The following is a 27912-nucleotide window of genomic DNA, read 5'->3' on the forward strand; positions in this document are numbered from 1 at the left end:
GAGACTGTCCCTAAAGTAGATAAGGCCATTTCCACTCTGGCTAAGCATACTGCTATCCCTTTTGAGGACAGTACTTCTTTTAAGGAGCCTTTAGATAGGAAGTTAGAATCCTTTCATAGACAAGGCCTTCTGCAAGCAGGATATTTGTTGAGATCAGCTATCTCTATTGCTAATGAAGCTGCTGCTTCTTATTAAGAGTTAACTAGTCTTTCATAGCAGTTTTTGAATTATTCTGCCAGTGAAGTTTTTTTTAACCTTTTGGGATTACTCAAGAGTGCTAATTCCTTTATTTGTGATGCTGTATTTGACATATAAAGATTAATGTTAAAAACATGTCCTTGGCAGTTCTTTCTAGAAGACCTTTATGGCTTAAGTCCTGGTCTGCTGATATGGTGTCTAAATCCAGACTTTTTCTCTTTTTTTTTCAGGGAAAGAAATTGTTTGGTTCTAATTTGGATTCTATAATTTCTATGGGAGGTAAAGGGGCTTTTCTTCCTCATGACAAGAAGTCCAAGGGGAAATCCAAAGCCTACAATAGTTTTTGTTTCTTTTGTCAGAACAAGTGGAGGCCTAGTGCTAATTGGAAAAGACCTAGACAAGCTAAAAAATCCACCCCTACTTCTAAGTCTGCATGAGGGTGGTGTGGCCCCTGATCCAGGGGCTCTAGTAGGGGGCAGGTTATGGCTTTTTTTTCAGGATGCTTGGTTTCAATCTGTTCCAGATCCCTGGGTTCTAAATATAGGTTTTCAGAGTTATTGGATAGCTTTCAGAGGCTCCCTTAAGAAGGTTTTTTTTCTGTCCAATGTTCCAAGGAATCCTTGAAGCCCCAAGTCTTTTTTCAGTCAGTTTTAGATTTAGAAATTATGGGAGTTATTGCTCCAGTTCCTTTGCAGGAACAGGGAATGGGATTTTATTCAAATCTCTTCATTGTTCCAAAGAAGGAGGGGAATTTCATACCAGTTCTGGATCTAAAAGTTTGTCAGAATTTCTATTCTGCCTTTTATTCAGCAAGGTCAGTTTCTGTCCACAATATATTTAAATGATGCTTATCTTCATGTTCCAATTCACAAGGAACATTACCATTTACTGAGGTTTGCCTTTCTAAACAAGCATTTTCAGTTTGTTGCTCAACTATTTAGTCTGGCTACAGCTCCAATAATTTTCTTAAAGGTCTCCATGAATCTTTTTCTAATAGATCAAAGAAGCCTAAACTTTGTGTCAGCCTGTCTGAGCCTTCAGTCTCTCTCTCTTTTCCTTCTGTTGATCTTTGTATGGAAGTACTAGGTCTTATGATTGCAGCTTCAGAAGCAATTCCATTTGCTTAATTTTATATGAGAACGCTTCAGCTTTGTATGCTTCATCAGTGGTGCAGGGATCATACTCTGCTGTCTCAAAAGATTTTTCTTGATGACATAACAAGTTAGTCCCTGACTTTGTGGCTGTTCATTATTCAGGGGGATTTTTTTTACTTGTACTACCTGGACTGTGATTACTACAGATGCAAATCTTTCAGGTTGGGGAGCTGTTTGGGGGACTCTGAGAGCACAATGTGTTTGGGCTCCTTGTGAGGCGAGGTTGTCAATAAATGTTTTAGAACTCTGTGTTATTTTCAGAGCTCTTTAGACTTGGTTTCTGTTGAAAAAAGAGTCCTATCTCCGTTTCCAATCAGACAATGTCACAGCAGTGGCCTATATCAATCATCATGATGGAACCTGCAGTTCCCTAACCATGAGGGATGTGTCTTGAATTCTTTCATTGGCAGAAGCCAATTCTTGTCTGATTTCTGCAGTTCATATTTTAGGAGTGAACAACTGAGAAGCAGATTCTTTTACTCATCAGTCTTTGCATCCAGGGGAATGGTCTCTTCACCAGGATGTGTTCAGATTGTGGGTCTTTGGGGTCTTCTATAAATAGATCTGATAGTGTCTTGTTTAATCCTTTGAGTGCTAAGCACTTTCCCTGTTTCCCACATGGGTGCTAAGCTTTTTTAAGTTTTTTTTTTATTTTTTGCAAAAAAATGTTTAACTTTTTTTTCCAGACTTACATTGTTGGAAAGGTAAGTCGATTATCTTTCCAACGATGGGTCTTGGGGGTCTGTAGCTGCTTAGATGCCTGAGATAAAAGCTTCTAAGCAGCATACCCTTGCTCCTATACTTAACATTGTTAAGTTTAAATAAAGTTGCGCGGTGACATCATCACGTCATTGTGAGTGAAGTCACCACACATAACGTGAAGACCCGGCAATGCCTGTCACTATGCAGGGCCGATTGCCAGGGAAGGAGCGGGTGGGAGAGTGCTAGCGACGGCTCTGAGCCAGCTTGGCCTTACAGGATTTGGTATGCAGATCTGGTTCAGATGTCCAGTTGCCCTACTTAGCTTCTTCGTTTATGACCAGACTGTCTCAAGGTCCATTTTTCCATCTAGATCTCAAATCTATAAGCTTGATTGCATGGAGATAGAATGGTTAGTTCTTAAGTATCAAGGTTTTTCAGATTCTGTGATTGAGACTTTGATCCAGGCTCATAAGCCTGAAACAAGGAAAATTTATCATACAGTCTGGAAGGCTTTTTATTCCTTTGTGTATGGATCATGGTTTTTCCTGGCATTCGGGGAGACAGGGGCCCCCATTTTGTCATCCTGCCTTGGGCCCTGCAATGGCTTGGGCCGGCCCTGCCTGCATTCTGAGTTCCACACACCCTAAATTCCTCACACATGGTTTGTTCAGGCTTTGGCATGGATTAAGCCTGTGATCAAGCCAATTTATCCTCCCTGTATTCTTAACTATGTGTTAAAGGTTTTACAGGCTGTTCCATTTGAGTCTATGCATAAAGTAGATATTACGCTTCTTTCTTGGAAAGTTTTGATCATTTTGGCTATCTCTTCTGCTAGAAGAGTATCTGAATTAACTGTTCTTTCTAATGATCCTCCTTATCAGGATAAGGGTGTTTTAAGAACTAACTTTGACTTTTTACCTAAGGTGGTATCTTCAGATAACATTAGTCTGGATATTGTTGTCCCTTCTTTATGTCCTAATCAAAAAACTTCTGCAGAGAGGCTTCTTCATAATTTGGATGTTGTTAGAGCCTTGAAGTATTATGTTAATGCTACTAAGGATTTTAGACAAAGTTCTAGTTTTTTTGTTAGTCTTTCAGGTTACAGACAAGGGCAGAATGCTTCTGCTGTTTCTTTTGCTTCCTGATTGAAACTTTTAATTTATAAAATGGATTACAGCTCCTTCTGCCAAGTCTGTGACTACATCCTGGGCTTTCAAGAATAATTCCTCTGTTGATCACATTTGCAAAGTGGCTACTTGGTCTTCTTTGCATACTTTTATTAAATTCTACCATTTTTATGTTTTTTGCTTCTTTTGAGGCAGCCTATGGTAGGAAAATCCTTCCAGCAGTGGTATCAGCTACATACATACACATATATACACATACATACATATACACACACACACATATATACAGTGTGTCCGGCGAAACATGTCAAGAGAAGGGGGAGTTGGGACCCCTTATTTTTAATTATCTAGGTGAACTTTAGGGTTGTTAAATTACTATGATATCTGAGCTGACATTGATCGTATACTCAGATTAGTCAGAATTTCATTTGGGAGCGTGATTCTAGTAGCATCAGACTTAGACCAGAGGTCTTGTATGTTCTGGCTACCTACTTTCTCAAGAAAATGTGAGAAAGTCCCTACGTCACTGGGACAAAACGCGTAGAGCCCCGCCCCTTTTAGTCAGCTATCAGATCCTGTGAGGCCGTCCCTAGTTCCAAGTCTGCAGCCGGGAACTTTGTGGTTTGAGAGCCTAGGATCGTTTGTACTTGTGATATTATACATACTATTTGGTAGCTTATCACCCTCTATTTTGTTTATATCCTGAAAACTGACTTTGTACTCTTTTTTCTCTGCCAGCCTGGTTTCTGGCATCCGTGGGAACAAGTCAGGCTGTCTCTCCTGGAGCTGTCCTGGATGCACTCGTTGAGGGGATAAGTTACTTGGTGTTTTTAACACTTTATATGCTGTTTTATATTATGCATCTTGTGAGTTGCCATTTGTCTGTGTGAATGTTATATTAAACGTTTTATACTCTACGTTTGAGTCTGCGCTCCTCTCCTCTGTTTTTTTAGATTCTGTGTATACAATCAAGGTCTGTGGATTCACCTGTTATAGAGGAGCAGCTGGATTTCTTTGCACTACCTGCAAAACTTTGGATTTGAACATTGTTTATGTTTATACATTGACTTTTACTGCTTATTATTCTATATTAAGTATATTTATTTATATATTATCTAGTATATGTGCTTTTAATACAGTTTCTATATATATTTTTAACTTTTAAATTTAAAAGGATTCGCGCTACTTTGGTGTGTTTTCAACACATCTTTTTCCGTTTGAATTCTTGGTGAGACTAAGCAAGGTTATTAATAGAGCTTCAGTGTACATTCTAACAATATGGCGACTATCTAACATAAGCAATCGCTGCAATTCATATGCAACCTCTTATGACCATACTATCATTGTAACAATTATATGGCTTAACATGGGGCGTTACTAAACAAAGTATAGAAGTTACAATAAAGTAACTAAGTTGTAATATAAGCTGCTTTAGCAGCTGTAACGCTAAAGATATTAGTCCTTGGGGCACACTTAATGCAGTTACTACGTCTATTATTTTCAAATGCAGCGATATCACTCATGTTATAACCCTCTTCATTTGCTGAAATTTATGCAGCAACTGTCATAGATTATAACGTCATTTTTTGTTGGCTAAATATTATACTTAACCGGTAATCTGGACAAATAGGCCTGTTTTAATAGACCTATCATTTTTTGTCATAATTCCTATTATATATAATATTTGGACATTAAGTCTCTGATCCCAAGTGGGAGTATTTCTAACACAATATATTGCCAAATGTACGGCACTATTTAAGGAAACATCATAATAATCCCCACTGCTACTCTATAAGTAACTAAGGGGTACTACATCCACCATATAATAGGTGCAGAACCAACCAGCACATTGTTCTAATAATAAACACCTACCCAATACTAAGATGTTGATATTAGGTTTTACTATTTGCACCAAACACTGCTATAATGTTTGATTAAACAGCTTCATATGCTACATAGCTATTAACCAATAGGTAAGGATTACATATAGGCGACCTCGGTCTATCCCAAAGCACAACTTACTGGTTCATATTATAACTTATCCTGGTTCAAACTAATTCCAGGCAAATATATAATGATCATCCATATAGTTCTCTAGTAGTTTTTAATGAGTGCCCATTTTTAACCGAATCTATTAAAGTTTGATGTTTTAATAACTTGTAATTTTTTCACACACACCACGCCACATTCATAATAATTCTTGTGGGATTAGAGTGCTGCAAGTGTACCCTTTTTTGCAACTGTCTTTGGTTGTATAAGTAAATAAGTGTTTGTATGTACACAGCACCTACGGGTCATCATTACTGTCTATGAGGCCAGTCGTATATTATTATTAGCCCATCCCAATATATTACTAATTAGTAGTGCCATCACCTTCTGTTCTTTTTTTGTTCCAGTCAAACCTCATCAACAGAGCTAAACTGGAAGCTTCTAAGTAAGTTTTTAAAAGGTTTTATATTGTATTTTTAGATCAACATCTGTGCATATTCTTCTTTATAGTAGTGTCTATTACATGCAGTTATATGAACATTGGTGTATACTGTCCCTTGAACTCATTACTTGTAATACAAGCTTAATGAGCGCACTACTCACACTCCCTGCACTATTCATTAAAAATATAGAGGATCCTAAAACATTTCAGCCATGTTAAGATGCTTGGGTTAAAATATTTAACCATCCACTTGTAATGCCAGATACAAAAGGTAACAGACCCTGTCCTTTCACTTATGCTCCACCCGTTTGTAAGGGTTTAAACACAGTTATATGCAAGAAGCAGTGCAGTAATAAAATAATTTGTTAGAGCATTTTCTTTTTGCACTTTTATTTCCCTTTAAGAGACGATCCCTAGTTAAACAAAACACACACAAATGAAGGTACATGTTGTCATGTGACCTAAGAGCATAACTCTTACATAATGTTGCACATTCATCATCTCACTACTTGACAGCCCATATTAACAGCGGTATTACAATAAATCTTATTACTTTTTCATTGTCTGTCAAGTACCTCCCATATCCTGCTTCTTGTCCCTGCATTGGGCATTTTATAATCAGTCTTGGAAACCGCTCTGAACTCTGCACTCTAAGGGAAATTTTATTGATACTTTGAGCATTGGGACCTACTTTAAAGGGATATAGAGCATGTATTTTTAAGCAGCTTTCTAAATTACTCCTATTAACAATTTTTCTTCGTTTTCTTGGTATCTTTATTTGAAAAATGTAGCAATGTAAGCTTAGGAGCAGGCTCATTTTTGGTTCAGTATTGTTCTATATTTAGCTACCAATAAGCAAGAGCAACCCAGTTTCTGAACCAAAAATGTGCCGGCTCCTAAGCTTTCTTGCTTTTCAAATATAGATACCAAGAGAACGAAAAAAATGTGATAATAGGAGTAAATTAGAAAGTTGCTTAAGATTGCCTGCTCTATCTGAATCATGAATGTTTAATTTTGACTTTAGTGTCCATTTAACCCCTTAACGACCGGGCATTTCAGACAAAAACTTCCCCAAAAGACCAGAGCATTTTTGCCATCACTACATTTAAACAGAAATAGAACCTTTTTTTATATTTACCTATCAAAACTATTTTTTAATTTATTTTAGTAGACAACCCAAAGTATTGATCTAGGCCCATTTTGGTATATTTCATGCTACCATTTCACCGCCAAATGCGATCAAATAAAAAAAATTGTTCACTTTTTCACAATTTTAGGTTTCTCACTGAAATTTACAAACAGCTTGTGCAATTATGGCACAAATGGTTGTAAATGCTTATCTGGGATCCCCTTTGTTCAGAAATAGCAGATATATATGGCTTTGGCATTGCTTTTTGGTAATTAGAAGGCCGTTAAATGCCACTGCGCATAACACTTGTATTGTGTCCAGCAGTGAAGAGGTTAAATAGGTAGCGTGCAGGGTTAATTTTAGCTTTAGTGTAGACATAAGCCTCCCACCTGACACATCCCCCCCCGATCCCTCCCTGACCCCTTTCAAACAGCTCTCTTCCCTCCCCCACCCCCCAAAGGTCACCCCTATCTTAAGTACTGGCAGAAAGTCTGCCAGTACAAAAATAAAAGGCTGCTTTATATATATATATATATATATATATATATATATATATATTGTTTGTTTTCTGCAGTGTATTATCCCTCCTTACCCCGCAACCTCCCTGATCCCCCCCTAAACAGCCCTCTTAGCCTCCCCCCTCTATCTGTTTGTCGCCATCTTAGGTACTGGCAGCTGTCCAGTTTGCAGCAAATTAGGCATTTAAAAAAAAAAAAATACCTTTTTTCCCTGTAGTGTACCTGCCCCCCCTCATTACCCTACCCCCCTTCCAATCCCAGATCACTTTCCCTCAATGGAATTTATATAGGATCCCCCTTATTGCCCTTCCTCCCTCCTTCCCTCTCACTTCCCGGTGTAACCGGCACTTTTTTTTCCCTAACGTGTTGCGTGGCGTAGCGATCCCACCCACTCCCGTCCTCCTCCCACCTCCTCCAGCGATGGGCCGCCCATCCACCCCCCTTATTACACTCACACCCACCAACGATCACCACCACCGCTGTGCGATGCAGAGAGGGCCACAGAGATTGGCCTTCTCTGCATCGACAACTCTGCAAATCTATTTCTGCAGTGCCCCACTTCCTCCCTCCTCCTTCCTTCCCGGTGTAACCGGCACTTTTTTTTCCCTTAACGTGTTGCGTGGCGTAGCGGTCCCACCCACTCCCGTCCTCCTCCCAGCTCCTCCAGTGATGGGCCGCCCACCCGCCCCCCTTATTACACTCCCACCCACCAACGATCACCACCACCGCTGTGCGATGCAGAGAGGGTCACAGAGAATTGCCTTCTCTGCATCGACAACTCTGCAAATCTATTTCTGCAGTGCCCCACTCGTGGGGCATGCCGTTATAGCGCAATCTCGCTATTTTGAGCGAGATCGCGGCAGAAAGAAGCCCAGGACTGCAGCGACATCCTTAGGGGCATAACGACCAGCATCGTACAGGGTACGGCGCTGGTCGTTACGGGGTTAAGAATATATTAAAAGCCTTAAAAATATGTACATTTCAATAGTTTTTCCTTTATTGTGACTTTGTGTGAAAAACAACTGCAGTAAAAATAGTATTCATAAACTTTTGACACTTATCTAGTATTCTATTATTATTATCATTTATTTGTAGAGCGCCAACAGATTCCACAACGCTATATTCTATTTGAAATACTTCACAAAAGTCTTTGAGTTACAAGGTATTTTAGGTTCCTTTAAATTATTAAAACAAAGCATCATACAATTAATTTTGTACTATAAACTGCTTTCATAAACTAACAATTCTATTGCCCAGTGGCAAGTAGTATTTTTGTATTTAATATTTTTGATATCATGTAAGGAGAATGTTAAATGTAGAGAAATAATATTTTTTTGTTTACAGCTTTGTTCTACTGAAAATGTTGTTATTTCTAAAAAATATAATAGCATATTATAGTCATTAGTTATAATACTAACAATAACAGATTAATGATACTGTATATCTTTTTTTACCTAACACAGAGCTTTAGAGAACTAAACATGATAGTATTCTACATACTCATTATAATAAGTGATTTTCTTTGTAAACAAAAAATAAGATGGAGGATGGAATAAATACCAAGATTTTCCTCTTTGGATGGACCTGTATCAGCCTGTATTTCATTTCTTCCACTGCTGCTTTCTCGCATGGTGCCAGCCTTAGTGCCTGCTCTGACATGAGACCAAAGCATATCCGAGCGCATCCTCAGAACCCCAAGAAGACCTACATCACCATATACACTAACAGGTCATTCTATGTACCTGGAGACAGAGTACCAGGTGAGTTGAATCTTCAATGTCTATGGCACCAGTAATCATTGTTATCTCAAACTTAAAAGAACATGAAACCTATCATTTTTCTTTTATGATTTAGGTAGAGCATACAATTTTAAAAATCTTTCCAATTTACTTCTATTATCAATTTTGCTTCATTATCTTAGTATCCTTTATTGAAGAAGCAGCAATGCACTACCGGGAGCTATTTATGTGCAGCCACCAATCAGCAGCTAGATCCCAGCTCCTGAGCCTACCTATGTATGCTTATCAACACACGATACCAAGAGAGCAAAGCAAATTAGATAATAAAACTAAATTTGAAAGTTGTTTAAAATTGTATGACCTATCTGAGCCATAAAAAATTGGTTTTATCTCCATTTAAACCACCACCCCACACTCAAATTTGATATTGCTCTATACTGTGTATGTTCATATATCACACACAATGTTTTAGAGTTACACTTTTATTTGTTTACAAAGATATTTGCTACAAGGGATATGTGTGTTGATTACACATTAATTACGTTGTGACATTATTGTTTATATGCATAATGAATCACAGAACACCAGTTTTTACACATTGGGGGAGCGAGTACATTGTTCATTATAAATACACCTTTGTTTCACTGTTCGCACTGTTCCAAAGAAAGGGCAAATACTTCCTCGAAACATCAATAAAAGTTCTATGATTTTTTTTTCAAAGCCTCTGAATGCTGTACTGTTTTTGTTTTGTTTTTGGATATATTTATATATCTCCCATAATTCCTGTTGTGCAAAGGATTGCCGGACGTCAACTGTAGTGCTTCTTTGATTCTAGGGACTGGACTGGGAAGTATGAAAATACCATTTTCCAGGCAAATGTAGTTAGATTGTCAAACATTGCAAACACCCTTGAATATAGACATTTTGTAAAATTGTGCCTGAATATTGAATGCCTTGCCAATTGAGAAGATTGGCTTTTACATTTGCATATATACAATAAAGCATTAAAGGTAAGCTTTCTCCCTCCAACTCCCTGCTATGAATTCAGTGGCTTAAAGATAACTCTGGTTGGGACTTACCTCCATTTTTTCAACAGCATTGCACAGGTAACGTATTAAAAAGAAACAAAAAAACAACAACATGGTCACCGTAAAATTTGCTGCTGCTGCAAAGAACACTTGGAGGCCCATTTATCAAGCTCCGTACGGAGCTTGTGGGCCCGTGTTTCAGGCGAGTCTTCAGACTCGCCAGAAACAGCAGTTATGAAGCAGCAGGCGGACAGGAATCACCACAATTTGATTGACACCTCCCTGCTGGCAGCCCATTGGCTGCGAGTTTGCAGGGGGCGGCGTTGCACCAGCAGCTCTTGTGAGCTGCTGGCGCAATTCTGAATATGGAGAGCGTATTGCTCACCGCATTCAGCGAGGTCTTGTGGACCTGATCCGCACTGTTGGATCAGGTCCGCAAGACCGTTGTTAAATAGGCCTCATAGGGCTAGATTACAAGTGGAGCGCTGAATTATTAGATTTTATTAGATTAGATCTTCTTAGATTTTCTAAAAGTGCCCCAAATGCCCTCAAAATAGAGGGCACTATTGTTTTTGAATACAAAAAAACTGCACTAGGCAGTTAGGGGCTTTAAAGTTGGTGGGAGTGGGTGATAGAAAAAAAAGGCACTGAAAAGTGCCTTTACATTGCGGCCTATGGGGACTGTGTATTCCCATAGACCACAATGTAAAAATATATGTATATGACTATATACATATATATTTATGTTTAAATATATGTATAAACACATATCAACGCATAATATATATTATATATTCATATACATATATATTTATGTTTAAATATATGTATAAACACATATCAACACATAATATATATTATATATTCATATACATATATATTTATGTTTAAATATATGTATAAACACATATCAACACATAATATGTATTATATATTCATATACATATATATTTATGTTTAAATATATGTATAAACACATATCAACACATAATATATATTATATATTCATATACATATATATTTAAAAATGCTGCCTATCGCTGTGCGAGGTTCTGATGCCGTCTCTGACGGCATCAGGAAGAGGCTACCATAGGAGCCTATGGAAGCACGTTCTCATGAGGGCAATGCTTCCTAGCAATATGAACGTGAGCTTGCATTTGCATTGCGATTTACTTGTAATACCAGCGCACTTTATCGTGCGCTGGTATTACACAGTGGAGCGCTAATATCGCTTGCATGCAAGTGATATTTAGTGCTCCACTTGTAATCTAGCCCATAATCTAGTGTTATTTAACCTATAGTACGGTTAACTGTCAGAATGCATGCACAGGTTGCTGGCTCATCTAGATGGGCCAGGTTTTAGGGAATCATGCTAATTATCATAAATATATATTTATTTTAACTTAACAGGGGAACACACTAATATACATCTAAATAATACAATATTTATAATGGAAGAATTGTATGGTTACAGCTTTTTCTACTATCTATTAAGATCTCTTATAAAATATAAAAGATATTAAAACGGCTGCTATCTATCTAGTTATAATCTATTATTGTTGTAACATTAGTCTGGCTAAGTATTTTTAAATTTGAATTTATATCAAATATAATAGACATAATTTTGTTAGAATTATGTTCCTCTAGTTAGGAGTTCTATCCTATTATATTTATTCAAGATTGAATTGCAAGTTACAAATAAACAATAGGGAGGAGTGACAATCTCAACATGATTTTATTGCAACCAATGAGAATTTAGAGAAGGGTACTAAAGGTTTAATGCAGGTGTGCCCATTAGCTATGATTACAGCTGTGTGCCGAAACATGTCAGCTATTTGTTCTCATGTTTGATTTTTGTTTTTCATTCTATTTTTATGCTGGTACCCCCATGTTTTAATGAGTGTGACTACACTTGAATAAAGTTTATGTTTTTACCGCTATTTTGCACTTTTTGCTGAAAAACTTTGGGCTTGTGGATTCGTGTACTTTTTCAGGTCAGCAGATGTGCAATAGCTGTGTTTAAGTGCTCCATCATACCCCAGTTTGGCGTGGACAGCTAGACTTCCCTATTGAGGCTTGCTATCATTCAAGAAATTTGTCCCGGAATCTCTCCAATCTGATTGGATGAGCACGTACACGTGGTACGTCACACACGCATTCACACGTATTCACGCTGTTTCCAGTGTTTGGATATCAGAAGGGCATCGGAAGTACAGAGGGCTGCTTCGATGCTGAAGTAAGAGTACGGACATAGCGGTGGATAACGACTTCCAGGACGCCAAGAGCAATCACTTATCGAGGAAATATCCGGTGAGGTCGGTAAGTGGGTAGCCGCATAGCGGTTTCTTGCATGAGTAAGACAATTTTTAACCCCTTAACGACACATGTCGTACAGGGTACGTCGCACACAACCTGGTCTTTAAAGACCAGCGACGTACCCTGTACGACATCAGGGTTTAAAGCGGCTGGAAGCGATCCTGATCGCTTCCAGCCGCTTTCAAGGTATTGCTGTGATGCCTCAACATTGAGGCATCACTGCAATACCTTTTTTCCCAAACCGATGCAGAGAGAGCCACTCTGTGGCCCTCTCTGCACCGGTTGCGATGGGCCCGATCGTTGGTGGGTGGGAGCAGCTTCAGGGAGGCGGGTGGGCGGCCCATCGCTACCCGGCATCCGGTTCCTGAATGTGCAATGTGCACGCCGGGTGCCGGGAGCGTGCAGGGGGCCTGCAGGGAGCGCGCGTGCGCGCGCATATGTGCGCGCGATCGCGTAACAGCCACTGCCACCAATGAATTTATGAATGGGAGAGAGGGAGAGGGAGGGGGGGAGAGAGGGAGAGGGAGGGGGGGAGAGAGGGAGAGGGAGGGGGGGAAATAATTTTCAAAAGGATCTGGGAGGGGGAGAGGGAGGAGGGTATTAGGGGGGGCAGCTACACTACAGAAAACATTTAATTACATGAAAAAAAATAAAAATAAACATTTTTTGGAGGCAAATTGGGTACTGGCAGACAGCTGCCAGTACCCAAGATGGCAGCAAATAGGATGTGGGCAAGTGTTATAGAGCTGTTTGGGGGGGATCAGAGAGGTTAGGGGCTAAGGGGGGGGTCCATCACAGCTAAACATATATTTTTTTTTAAAAAAAAATTCATAAAAAAAAAAAAAAAGCCTTTTATTTTAGTACTGGCAGAGTTTCTGCCAGTACTTAAGATGGCGGGGACAATTGTGGGGTGGGGGAGGGAAGAGAGATGTTTGGGAGGGATCAGGGGGTGGGATCTTTCAGGTGGGAGGCTGATCTCTACACTAAAGCTAAAATTAACCCTGCAAGCTCCCTACAAGCTATCTAATTAACCCCTGCACTGCTGGGCATAATACACGTGTGATGCGCAGCAGCATTTAGCAGCCTTCTAATTACCAAAAAGCAACACAAAAGCCATATATGTCTGCTATTTCTGAACAAAGGGGATCCCAGAGAAGCATTTACAACCATTTATGTCATAATTGCACAAGTTGTTTGTAAATAATTTCAGTGAGAAACCTAAAATTGTAAAAAAATTTAACATTTTTTTTTATTTGATCGCATTTGGCGGTGACATGGTGGCATGAAATATACCAAGATGGGCCTAGATCAATACTTGGGGTTGTCTACTACACTACACTAAAGCTAAAATTAACCCTAGAAGCTCCCTACATGCTCCCTAATTAACCCCTTCACTGCTGGGCATAATACATGTGTGGTGCGCAGAGGCATTTAGCGGCCTTCTAATTACCAAAAAGCAATGCCAAAGCCATATATGTCTGCTATTTATGAACAAAGGGGATCCCAGAGAAGCGTTTACAACCATTTATGCCATAATTGCACAAGTTGTTTGCAAATAATTTCAGTGAGAAACCTAAAGTTTGTGAAAAAAAATTATGAAAAAGTGAATTTTTTCTTTATTTGATCTCATTTGGCGGTGAAATGGTGGCATGAAATATACCAAAATGGGCCTAGATCATTACTTTGGGATGTCTTCTAAAAAAATATATATACATGTCAAGGGATATTCAGGGATTCCTGAAAAATATCAGTGTCCCAATGTAACTAGCGCTAATTTTGAAAAAAAGTGGTTTGGAAATAGCAAAGTGCTACTTGTACTTATTGCCCTATAACTTGCGAAAAACGCAAAGAACATGTAAATATTGGGTATTTCTAAACTCAGGACAAAATTTAGAAACTATTTAGCATGGGTGTTTTTTGGTGGTTGTAGATGTGTAACAGATTTTGGGGGTCAAAGTTAGAAAAAGTGTGTTTTTTTCCATTTTTTCCTCATATTTTATAAATTTTTTTATAGTAAATTATAAGATATGATGAAAATAATGGTATCTTTAGAAAGTCCATTTAATGGCGAGAAAAACGGTATATAATATGTGTGGGTACAGTAAATGAGTAAGAGGAAAATTACAGCTAAACACAAACACCGCAGAAATGTAAAAATAGCCCTGGTCCTTAAGGGAAAGAAATTGAAAAATGGCTGTGTCCTTAAGGGGTTAAGGAAGATTGTGTATTAGACCCACACCGACATTTACTCACAACAGTGACTGCGCTCTATGATTGATCTAATTGTTTCTGATGAGACTGTTGTTGCCTCTCACATGAAGTCTTAGGGCAATAGCCATGTGGGGTTAATAAAGGATAAGACTATCTTTGGACATATTTTCATATATTTAATGAAGGATTGAAAACACTTTCTTTATTTTTGTTTAATTATCTGTGCATACCTGATAAAGCACAGTTTATTCATATCCTCATTTATCTAATTTGTCCATGAGCACTTCAAACATGGAGGGTACTGAAAATTCAAATTTTTATTCACTTATGCCAGTGACTGATAGAGAATGTATGGATTTGGACAGAATTTTTTCTACGAATATTATGGACTACAACTTGAGTTGCTTGTTTGACGAAATGGAGAAACTACTCATTAAGGAAATGAAATTGCAATATGATATTTGGACTTTTGAAAGATACTTGAAATTAAATATGATACCAAGAGGACTTAGGCTCAATAAATTTCCAACCTTTGAGGTCCAGGATGAGGAATTTATTGAGGCCTGGAATAGTATTCTCACTGAGTGTTCTGTTCGACTAATGTTACATTTGATATCATATAAAGTTAAATTGTTAACAACAGTAAGAGAGGAAATTGGGATACTGCAAATTGAAATGAACAGCAGAAAAAATGAAATAGATTTCCCTAAGTTTGATAATATTCTGAAAACATCTCTTACTGAGATTAAAACTTCTGTCTTGAATTTAAAGCACACAAAATATGTGAGAGATAAAACAGATTTTGATAACAAGAATGTTTATGTTTGGAACAAGACAGATAGATCAAACACAAGGAGATCACAGAATAGGGGTAGATCCAGGAGTAGGAATAGGAATAGCAATAGACATAATAGATCTCCAAGTAATACACTTACACCTGCACCCCATTCTGAAAGTAACAAGAATTCAGAAGTATTAAAACAACAAGGAGAAAGTAATCAGGGTCAGAGCACACAGACTGGTATCTTAAAACCCAGTACACATCATAATGTTAATTTTCAGATTCCCAATTCACAAGTAGCTATATACAATGATGATCAGGGAGCGAAACAGAAGGAGATAGTGTCACAAGCAGCAGCTAGTAGCAAAGGTTCTAAATATGTGATGAGTCAACATACTAATCAATCTGGTCAGGCAAACCAAGATAAAGCAGAATTTGAGAAGGTTTTTCACATAGCATCAGAAAAAACAGGTATAGGTCACGAGCAAATAAGGTACCCAGTAAGAGGGAACAGGACCAACACGAAGTACAAATAAACAATTTCATCTAGAATACTCACTAAAGAACATCTTAATGTATTGAGTCTGGGTCTTAACTTTGCACCAACAAATATGTTCAATGTTTTTGAGACTATGCTAGATCTAAATAAATTGATAAGGAACTTAACTTTACAGAAATTTTTTAGGGAATCACCATTGAAGGAGGAAACCAGGGTTGGAAGTGGTATACCTGAAGCATGTGAGGGTAATTGTACCTCTTTTAAGGATGCTTGTGACATTAACACCCTTAATGCTTTGTCTATTGAAGGTCATATTGATCAGGACCACCATTCTGTAAATGAGTTTAGTGGGTTTAAACCCTCATCTGACTTTTACCCTATACATTATAGGGGCACAATACTAGAGACCTTTTACAGAAGGGTGGAGAATGATCTTTTGAGTTTAAGAGAAACGGCTGTTTCTCATGATAATTTATCACGCAATGCAAAAAGGGCATTAAATGAATTGAAAAGAATGGATGATATTACAATACGCAAGGCAGATAAGGGTGGTTCAATAGTCGTTCTCGACAGGACCGATTACGTTAAAGAGGCCTTACGCCAATTACAAAATACTGACAATTATGTTCCGTTACCAGGTGACCCTACACAGATGTACCAAGCTACTCTAAAGACCATTTTGGATGATGGTTTGGAAGATGGGCACATTAATGAATCCACGAGGGATTATCTATATGTAACATGTCCCGTTGTGCCCATCTTCCATCATCTTCCCAAAGTGCATAAGAGCATTGATGACGTTAAAGGCCGCCCGATTGTGAGCGGTATAGGTTCTGTATCAGAGCATTTATCAGAGTGGTTGGATTCTATTCTGAATCCATTAGTTCTCAGATTACAAAGTTACTTGAGAGACACTAAACACGTCATAAATCTCTTAGAAGAAGAAAAGTGGGTGGAAGGAGAGTATAGTTGGGTGACAATTGATGTCACATCACTCTACTCCTCCATACCACATGAGAGAGGGCTTGAAGCTATAACATATTTTCTGCACAATTTTACCAACTTTTCTGATGAATTAAAGGATTATGTACGAAGAGTCACTATGTATCTCCTGACACACAATTACTTCAAGTTTGAAGGACTATTCCATCTCCAGAGGTGTGGGACAGCAATGGGTGCCAAGTTTGCACCATCTTTCGCCAACCTGTATATGGGTTGGTGGGAGCTGTCCCACATCTTTGGGGATAAGAATGTATTTAAAGATCAGATTGTGTCTTACAGGAGATACATAGATGACTTGCTTCTTATATGGAAGGGCACGGAAGATGAGTTGAACAACTTCATTTCCGGGATCAATAATAATGATATGGGTTTGAATTTTACTTTTGAACACCATAAAGAGAGCATTTGTTTCTTAGACTTTGACTGGTACTGGAAACGGGCGCATAATATGTGACACATACCGCAAGCCAATAACACGCAATACACTTTTGCATGCTAGGAGTTGCCATCCTCCACATGTACCCTTTTCAGTGGCAAAGGGACAATTTATAAGGTTAAGGAGAAATTGTACGGAGGATGGAGCTTTTAGCATGCAAAGCGAGGAGTTGAGAAAAAGACTCAAAGAGAGAGGCTATGCAGACACTATCCTGGATAAAGCACAGGGGCAGGTAGCCAGGATAGATAGGAAGACATTACTCAATACAAGAAAGAGATCGGATAATATCAACCCAGTGAAAAAGAGTGAGTCTTACTTTGTCACTGAGTACAGCGCCCAATACAGAGATATCTGTAGAATAGTGAAAAAACACTTTAAAATGCTGGCAGCAGATGATGGTCTAGCAGAGTGTGTGGACAGAGGCCTAAAATGTTCATATAGGAAATGTAGAACTTTGGGTAATATTCTGTCCCCCTCTTGTTTACCAAACCAAAACCTAATAGAAAGTCTGAGAGCTCATGGATACAACACAAAGGGCTATATAAGTGTGGTAAACGTAAATGCAGACCTTGTGAATATGCAATATTTTCTGATAGCTTCCATTCTACTAGTACAGGAGAAACATTTAAGATTGATACATGCCTCAACTGTACTACTACATATGTTATTTATTTAATAACATGTATAGAGTGTTCTGTACAGTATGTAGGATTAACCTCGAATGATGCCAACACGAGAATTAGGAATCATTTATCCACAATCAGTTCAGGCACAGCGACAACCCCTCTTGTCCAGCACTTTGCTAAAAGGCACAATAAGGCTTTGACCACTTTTCGCTGGCAGGCTATTGAAAGGGTGGCTACCCCCCTAGGGGAAGGGATAGAGACAAATTGCTGGGCAAGAGGGAGATGTTCTGGATATTTAGACTGGGTACCAGAGTCCCCTCAGGTTTGAACTCTGAGTTCGACTTAATTAATTATTGGAAATAGATTTTTTCCAATTTCTCTCAATTTGTGTAATGAATGTGGATTTGGTATAGTATATACTTAAATAAAGATAGGAATAATCCAGAATGAATAAATTTGATTATATTTGTCAATTCATTAGCTATATACCAAGTCCAAATTCGTTGCTGTATTGGGTGTTAGAAAATACTATTTTAAATAGTTAGAAAATACTCTTTTACACTTTCATAGAATTTTTCATACATTCTTTATCAACATATTTGGATGCAGTTAGTTTTTTCAATATTTATAATGGAAGAATTGTATGGTTACAGCTTTTTCTACTATCTATTAAGGTCTTTTATAAATATATAAGATATTAAAACGGCTGCTATCTATCTAGTTATAATCTATTATTGTTGTAACATTAGTCTGGCTAAGTATTTTTAAATTTGAATTTATATCAAATATAATAGACATAATTTTGTTAGAATTATGTTCCTCTAGTTAGGAGTTCTATCCTATTATATTTATTCAAGATTGAATTGCAAGTTACAAATAAACAATAGGGAGGAGTGACAATCTCAACATGATTTTATTGCAACCAATGAGAATTTAGAGAAGGGTACTAAAGGTTTAATGCAGGTGTGCCCATTAGCTATGATTACGGCTGTGTGCCGAAACATGTCAGCTATTTGTTCTCATGTTTGATTTTTGTTTTTCATTCTATTTTTATGCTGGTACCCCCATGTTTTAATGAGTGTGACTACACTTGAATAAAGTTTATGTTTCTTTCATGTAATTAACAAGAGTCCATGAGCTAGTGACGTATGGGATATACATTCCTACCAGGAGGGGCAAAGTTTCCCAAACCTTAAAATGCCTATAAATACACCCCTCACCACACCCACAAATCAGTTTTACAAACTTTGCCTCCAAGGGAGGTGGTGAAGTAAGTTTGTGCTAGATTCTACGTTGATATGCGCTCCGCAGCAAGTTGGAGCCCGGTTTTCCTCTCAGCGTGCAGTGAATGTCAGAGGGATGTGAAGAGAGTATTGCCTATTGAATGCAGTGATCTCCTTCTACGGGGTCTATTTCATAAGGTTCTCTGTTATCGGTCGTAGAGATTCATCTCTTACCTCCCTTTTCAGATCGACGATATACTCTTATATTTACCATTACCTCTACTGATTCTCGTTTCAGTACTGGTTTGGCTTTCTACAAACATGTAGATGAGTGTCCTGGGGTAAGTAAGTCTTATTTTCTGTGACACTCTAAGCTATGGTTGGGCACTTTATTTATAAAGTTCTAAATATATGTATTCAAACATTTATTTGCCTTGACTCAGAATGTTCAACTTTCCTTATTTTCAGACAGTCAGTTTCATATTTGGGATTATGCATTGAATTATCATATTTTTCTTACCTCAAAAATCTGACTTTTTTCCCTGTGGGCTGTTAGGCTCGCGGGGGCTGAAAATGCTTCATTTTATTGCGTCATTCTTGGCGCGGACTTTTTTGGCGCAAAAATTCTTTTCCGTTTCCGGCGTCATACGTGTCGCCGGAAGTTGCGTCATTTTTTGACGTTATTTTGCGCCAAAAATGTCGGCGTTCCGGATGTGGCGTCATTTTTGGCGCCAAAAGCATTTAGGCGCCAAATAATGTGGGCGTCTTATTTGGCGCTAAAAAAATATGGGCGTCGCTTTTGTCTCCACATTATTTCAGTCTCATTTTTCATTTGCTTCTGGTTGCTAGAAGCTTGATATTTGGCATTCTTTCCCATTCCTGAAACTGTCTTATAAGGAATTTGATCTATTTTGCTTTATATGTTGTTTTTTCTCTTACATATTGCAAGATGTCTCACGTTGCATCTGAGCCAGAAGATACTACAGGAAAATCACTGCCTGCTGGATCTACCAAAGCTAAGTGTATCTGCTGTAAATTTTTGGTAGCTATTCCTCCAGCTGTTGTTTGTAATAATTGTCATGACAAACTTGTTAAAGCAGATAATATTTCCTTTAGTAATGTACCATTGCCTGTTGCAGTTCCCTCAACATCTAAGGTGCAGAATGTTCCTGATAACATAAGAGATTTTGTTTCTGAATCCATAAAGAAGGCTTTGTCTGTTATTTCTCCTTCTAGTAAACGTAAAAAGTCTTTTAAATCTTCTCTCTCTACAGATGAATTTTTAAATGAACACCATCATTCTGATTCTTTGGACTCTTCTGGTTCAGAGGATTCTATCTCAGAGATTGATGCTGATAAATCTTCATATTTATTTAAGATGGAATTTATTCGCTCTTTACTTAAAGAAGTACTAATTGCTTTAGAAATAGAGGATTCTAGTCCTCTTGATACTAATTCTATACGTTTGGATAAGGTTTTTAAAGCTCCTGCGGTTATTCCAGAAGTTTTTCCTGTTCCTAATGCTATTTCTGCAGTGATTTCCAAAGAATGGGATAAATTGGGTAATTCATTTACTCCTTCTAAACGTTTTAAGCAATTATATCCTGTTCCGCCTGACAGGTTAGAATTTTGGGACAAAATCCCTAAAGTTGATGGGGCTATTTCTACCCTTGCTAAACGTACTACCATTCCTACGTCAGATGGTACCTCGTTTAAGGATCCTTTAGATAGAAAAATTGAATCCTTTCTAAGAAAAGCTTATCTGTGTTCAGGTAATCTTCTTAGACCTGCTATATCATTGGCTGATGTTGCTGCAGCTTCAACTTTTTGGTTGGAAACCCTAGCGCAACAAGTAGCAAATCGTGATTCTCATGATATTATTATTCTTCTTCAGCATGCTAATAATTTTATCTGTGATGCCATTTTTGATATTATTAGAGTTGATGTTAGGTTTATGTCTCTAGCTATCTTAGCCAGAAGAGCTTTATGGCTTAAGACTTGGAATGCTGATATGGCTTCTAAATCAACTCTACTTTCCATTTCTTTCCAGGGAAACAAATTATTTGGTTCTCAGTTGGATTCTATTATTTCAACTGTTACTGGTGGGAAAGGAACTTTTTTACCACAGGATAAAAAATCTAAAGGTAAAAACAGGGCTAACAATCGTTTTCGTTCCTTTCGTTTCAACAAAGAACAAAAGCCTGATCCTTCGTCCTCAGGAGCAGTTTCAGTTTGGAAACCATCTCCAGTCTGGAATAAATCCAAGCCTGCTAGAAAGGCAAAGCCTGCTTCTAAGTTCACATGAAGGTACGGCCCTCATTCCAGTTCAGCTGGTAGGGGGCAGGTTACGTTTTTTCAAAGAAATTTGGATCAATTCTGTTCACAATCTTTGGATTCAGAGCATTGTTTCAGAAGGGTACAGAATTGGTTTCAAGATGAGACCTCCTGCAAAGAGATTTTTTCTTTCCCGTGTCCCAGTAAATCCAGTGAAAGCTCAAGCATTTCTGAATTGTGTTTCAGATCTAGAGTTGGCTGGAGTAATTATGCCAGTTCCAGTTCCGGAACAGGGGATGGGGTTTTATTCAAATCTCTTCATTGTACCAAAGAAGGAGAATTCCTTCAGACCAGTTCTGGATCTAAAATTATTGAATCGTTATGTAAGGATACCAACGTTCAAGATGGTAACTGTAAGGACTATATTGCCTTTTGTTCAGCAAGGGAATTATATGTCCACAATAGATTTACAGGATGCATATCTGCATATTCCGATTCATCCAGATCATTTTCAGTTCCTGAGATTCTCTTTTCTAGACAAGCATTACCAATTTGTGGCTCTACCGTTTGGCCTTGCTACAGCTCCAAGAATTTTCACAAAGATTCTCGGTGCCCTTCTGTCTGTAATCAGAGAACAGGGTATTGTGGTATTTCCTTATTTGGACGATATCTTGGTACTTGCTCAGTCTTTACATTTAGCAGAGTCTCATACGAATCGACTTGTGTTGTTTCTTCAAGATCATGGTTGGAGGATCAATTTACCAAAAAGTTCTTTGATTCCTCAAACAAGGGTAACCTTTCTGGGTTTCCAGATAGATTCAGTGTCCATGACTCTGTCTTTAACAGACAAGAGACGTCTAAAATTGATTACAGCTTGTCGAATCCTTCAGTCACAATCATTCCCTTCGGTAGCCTTATGCATGGAAATTCTAGGTCTTATGACTGCTGCATCGGACGCGATCCCCTTTGCTCGTTTTCACATGCGACCTCTTCAGCTCTGTATGCTGAACCAATGGTGCAGGGATTACACGAAGATATCTCAATTAATATCTTTAAAACCGATTGTTCGACACTCTCTAACGTGGTGGACAGATCACCATCGTTTAATTCAGGGGGCTTCTTTTGTTCTTCCGACCTGGACTGTAATTTCAACAGATGCAAGTCTCACAGGTTGGGGAGCTGTGTGGGGATCTCTGACGGCACAGGGAGTTTGGGAATCTCAGGAGGTGAGATTACCGATCAATATTTTGGAACTCCGTGCAATTTTCAGAGCTCTTCAGTTTTGGCCTCTTCTGAAGAGAGAATCGTTCATTTGTTTTCAGACAGACAATGTCACAACTGTGGCATACATCAATCATCAAAGAGGGACTCACAGTCCTCTGGCTATGAAAGAAGTATCTCGAATTTTGGTTTGGGCGGAATCCAGCTCCTGTCTAATCTCTGCGGTTCATATCCCAGGTGTAGACAATTGGGAAGCGGATTATCTCAGTCGCCAAACGTTGCATCCGGGCGAATGGTCTCTTCACCCAGAGGTATTTCTTCAGATTGTTCAAATGTGGGGGCTTCCAGAGATAGATCTGATGGCCTCTCATCTAAACAAGAAACTTCCCAGGTATCTGTCCAGATCCCGGGATCCTCAGGCGGAGGCAGTGGATGCATTATCACTTCCTTGGAAGTATCATCCTGCCTATATCTTTCCGCCTCTAGTTCTTCTTCCAAGAGTAATCTCCAAGATTCTGAGGGAATGCTCGTTTGTTCTGCTAATAGCTCCGGCATGGCCTCACAGGTTTTGGTATGCGGATCTTGTCCGGATGGCATCTTGCCAACCATGGACTCTTCCGTTAAGACCAGACCTTCTGTCGCAAGGTCCTTTTTTCCATCCGGATCTGAAATCCTTAAATTTAAAGGTATGGAGATTGAACGCTTGATTCTTAGTCAAAGAGGTTTCTCTGACTCTGTGATTGATACTATGTTACAGGCTCGTAAATCTGTATCTAGAGAGATATATTATAGAGTCTGGAAGACTTATATTTCTTGGTGTCTTACTCATCATTTTTCTTGGTATTCTTTTAGAATTCCGAGAATATTACAATTTCTTCAGGATGGTTTAGATAAGGGTTTGTCCGCAAGTTCCTTGAAAGGACAAATCTCTGCTCTTTCTGTTCTTTTTCACAGAAAGATTGCTATTCTTCCTGATATTCATTGTTTTGTACAAGCTTTGGTTCGTATAAAACCTGTCATTAAGTCAATTTCTCCTCCATGGAGTTTGAATTTGGTTCTGGGAGCTCTTCAAGCTCCTCCGTTTGAACCTATGCATTCATTGGACATTAAATTGCTTTCTTGGAAAGTTTTGTTCCTTTTGGCCATCTCTTCTGCCAGAAGAGTTTCTGAATTATCTGCTCTTTCTTGTGAGTCTCCTTTTCTGATTTTTCATCAGGATAAGGCGGTGTTGCGAACTTCTTTTGAATTTTTACCTAAGGTTGTGAATTCCAACAACATTAGTAGAGAAATCGTGGTTCCTTCATTATGTCCTAATCCTAAGAATTCTAAGGAGAAATCGTTACATTCTTTGGATGTTGTTAGAGCTTTGAAATATTATGTTGAAGCTACTAAATCTTTCCGAAAGACTTCTAGTCTATTTGTCATCTTTTCTGGTTCTAGAAAAGGCCAGAAAGCTTCTGCCATTTCTTTGGCATCCTGGTTGAAATCTTTAATTCATCTTGCCTATGTTAAATCGGGTAAGACTCCGCCTCAGAGGATTACAGCTCATTCTACTAGGTCAGTTTCTACTTCCTGGGCGTTTAGGAATGAAGCTTCAGTTGATCAGATTTGCAAAGCAGCGACTTGGTCCTCTTTGCATACTTTTACTAAATTCTACCGTTTTGATGTATTCTCTTCTTCTGAAGCAGTTTTTGGTAGAAAGGTACTTCAGGCAGTGGTTTCGGTTTGAATCTGCTTATGTTTTTCATTAAACTTTATTTTGGGTGTGGATTATTTTCAGCAGGAATTGGCTGTCTTTATTTTATCCCTCCCTCTCTAGTGACTCTTGTGTGGAAAGATCCACATCTTGGGTATTCATTATCCCATACGTCACTAGCTCATGGACTCTTGTTAATTACATGAAAGAAAACATAATTTATGTAAGAACTTACCTGATAAATTCATTTCTTTCATATTAACAAGAGTCCATGAGGCCCACCCTTTTTTGTGGTGGTTATGATTTTTTTGTATAAAGCACAATTATTCCAATTCCTTATTTTATATGCTTCGCACTTTTTTCTTATCACCGCACTTCTTGGCTATTCGTTAAACTGATTTGTGGGTGTGGTGAGGGGTGTATTTATAGGCATTTTAAGGTTTGGGAAACTTTGCCCCTCCTGGTAGGAATGTATATCCCATACGTCACTAGCTCATGGACTCTTGTTAATATGAAAGAAATGAATTTATCAGGTAAGTTCTTACATAAATTATGTTTTTTACCGCTATTTTGCACTTTTTGCTGAAAAACTTTGGGCTTGTAAATAATACCACTGATATACATCTAAATAATACCACTAAAATACATCTAAATAATACCACTAATAGACATCGAAATAATACCACTAATATACATCTAAATAATACCACTAATATACATCTAAATAATACCACTAATATACATGTAAATAATACCACTAATATACATGTAAATAATACCACTAATATACATGTAAATAATACCACTAATATACATGTAAATAATACCACTAATAGACATCTAAATAATACCACTAATATACATCTAAATAATACCACTAATATACATCTAAATAATAACACTAATATACATGTAAATAATACCACTAATATACATGTAAATAATACCACTAATATACATGTAAATAATACCACTAATAGACATCTAAATAATACCACTAATAGACATCTAAATAATACCACTAATAGACATCTAAATAATACCACTAATAGACATCTAAATAATACCACTAATATGCATCTAAATAATACCACTAATATACATCTAAATAATACCACTAATATACATCTAAATAATACCACTAATATAGATCTAAATAATACCACTAATATGCATCTAAATAATACCACTAATATACATCTAAATAATACCACTAATATACATCTAAATAATACCACTAATATACATCTTAATAATACCACTAATATACATCTAAATAATACCACTAATATACATCTAAATAATATACAAGTACAAGCAGGAAAGGAGATTTCCCTTCTTGTGCTTATTTACAAGTACTACAGGTGCAGATGTAAGGTACAGCAATTTTCACAGTTACCTGCATTAGAGCACAGCAATAAATTGCCCTCAACATCAATAAATATTGTATTTTGCACTACCTTACTTGTAATGTTTATAGGTAATAACGGTGCACACATATGTGGCAGCTGGGCAGACCAGCAGAGGTTTCATGTCACAGTAAGCTCCCTGGCAGATTGCTGTAGGGTCACGTTGCCTATCTGGGCATGACCCCTTACTGCTTGCAGTGTATTTTGCCAGAAGCAGAGCAGGGTCTAGTACATCAGCAACTTTACAGTTTTAGGGCCAATAAGAATTCTCAAAAGTAGGACATTGTCAATCAGTAGATTTAAAGAGACAGTCTAGTCAAAATTAAACTTTCATTATTCAGATAGGGCATGCGATTTTAAAAAACTTTTCAATTTATCATCAAATTTGCTTTGTTCTCTTGGTATTCTTTGTTGAAAGCTAAACCTAGGTAGACTCATATGCTAATTTCTAATCCCTTGAAGGCTGGCTCTTATCTCAGTGCATGTTGATAGTTTTTTTTTTTTACAGCTACACACCCCTATACCACCGTTACCAGACATCGCCAACGCTAACTTAACCTATTAACCCTTAAACCGCTGGCCCCCACATCGCAACAACCTAAATTAAACTATATTAACCCCTAAACATAACACCCTCTAACTTTAACATAATTAAAATAGTCCTAAATTAAAGTTACAATTATTAACTAACTACCTATTTAAAAATAAATATAAACTTACCTGTTAAATAAAAATAAAACCTAAGCTTACACTAATTAAACCTAACCATTACTAAAAATAAAAAAACTAACATTATTAAAAAATAAAAAATCTAAGATTACTAAAAAAATTAAAACTACAATTACAAAAAATAATAAACACTAAAATTACAAAAAATAAAAAAACTACCATTACAAAAAATAACACGAAATTATCCAAAATAATAAAAATTATTCCTATTCTAATACCCTGTTTTTAAAAATACAAAAAAACACCCCAAAATAAAAAAACTCTAATCTACAATAAACTACCAAGGGCCCCTAAAAGGGCCTTTTGTAGGGCATTGGCCTAAAGCTAACAGCTCTTGTGCAAACTAATAAAAACAAACACCCCCTAACATTACAAACCCCCACCCCCCAAAACCCCCAAAATAAAAAAAAACAACTAAAAAAAACCTAATCTACCCATTGCCCTGAAAAGGGCATTTGTATGGGCATTGCCCTTAAAATGGAATTCAGCTCTTTCACTGCCCTTAAAAGGGAATTTTAGCTCTTTTTCAGACCATTAAAATAAAAAAAGCCCTATTCTAAAAAAAAAACAAATAAAAAAACCTAAAACTAACCCCAAAATCGGTACTCACAGTTGCTGAAGTCCAGCGAAAGATCTTCATCCCAGTGGCGAAGCATCTTCGTCCAGGCGGCTCCATCTTCATCCATCGCGGGACCGGCATATTCTTCATCCGTGCAGAGGCGAAGTGGTCAATGCGTGAAGTCGGAGGTCCATTGGCCCGACGTGGAGGTCCTTTTCGTGCTATCGTCCACTACACACTGAGTATTCAATGCAAGGTATCCCTTTTATATTGGGGTACCGTTGCATTCCTATTGGCTGAAAAATTAAAATCAGCCAATAGGAATGAGAGCTGCTTAAATCCTATTGGCTGATTTAAACAGCCAATATAATTTAAGCAGCTCTCATTCCTATTGGTTGATTTGATTTCGCTGGACTTCAGCAACAGTGAGTACCGATTTTGGGGTTAGTGTTATGCTTTTTTGTTTTTTTTGGGGGGTGTTTTTATTTTTTAGATTAGGGCTTTTTTTATTTTAAAGGGCAGTAAGAGAGCTGAATACCTTTTTAAGGGCAATGCCAACACAAATGCCCTTTTCAGGGCAATGGGTAGATTAGTTGTTTTTTTTTAGTTAGTTAGGTTTTTTTATATTGTGGGTTTGGGGGGTGGGGATTTGTAATGTTAGGGGGTGTTTGTTGTAATTTTATTTAGGGGGTGTTTGTTGTAATTTTACCAGACATCACCGACGCTAACTTAACCTATTAACCCCTAAACCGCTGGCCCCCACATTGCAACAACCTAAATTAAACTATATTAACCCCTAAACATAACACCCTCTAACTTTAACATAATTAAAATAGACCTAAATTTAAGTTACAATTATTAACTAACTACCTATTTAAAAATAAATGCAAACTTACCTGTTAAA

At 37.7% G+C, this 27912-nt stretch overlaps 1 protein-coding gene across 1 annotated transcript in view; it reads left to right on the plus strand.

Annotated features, from left to right (window-relative positions):
• Positions 1-8799: 8799 nt before the first annotated feature.
• Positions 8800-27912, plus strand: part of REELD1 (reeler domain containing 1) — a 92155-nt gene continuing 73042 nt past the window's right edge. Inside the window, exon 1 of the mRNA XM_053700215.1 lies at positions 8800-9019. Coding sequence (XP_053556190.1) covers positions 8800-9019 — 220 coding nt within the window. The remainder of the gene's footprint in view (positions 9020-27912) is intronic.

Source organism: Bombina bombina, chromosome 2 (genome assembly GCF_027579735.1).
Source record: "Bombina bombina isolate aBomBom1 chromosome 2, aBomBom1.pri, whole genome shotgun sequence".
NCBI classification, from domain to species: domain Eukaryota; kingdom Metazoa; phylum Chordata; class Amphibia; order Anura; family Bombinatoridae; genus Bombina; species Bombina bombina.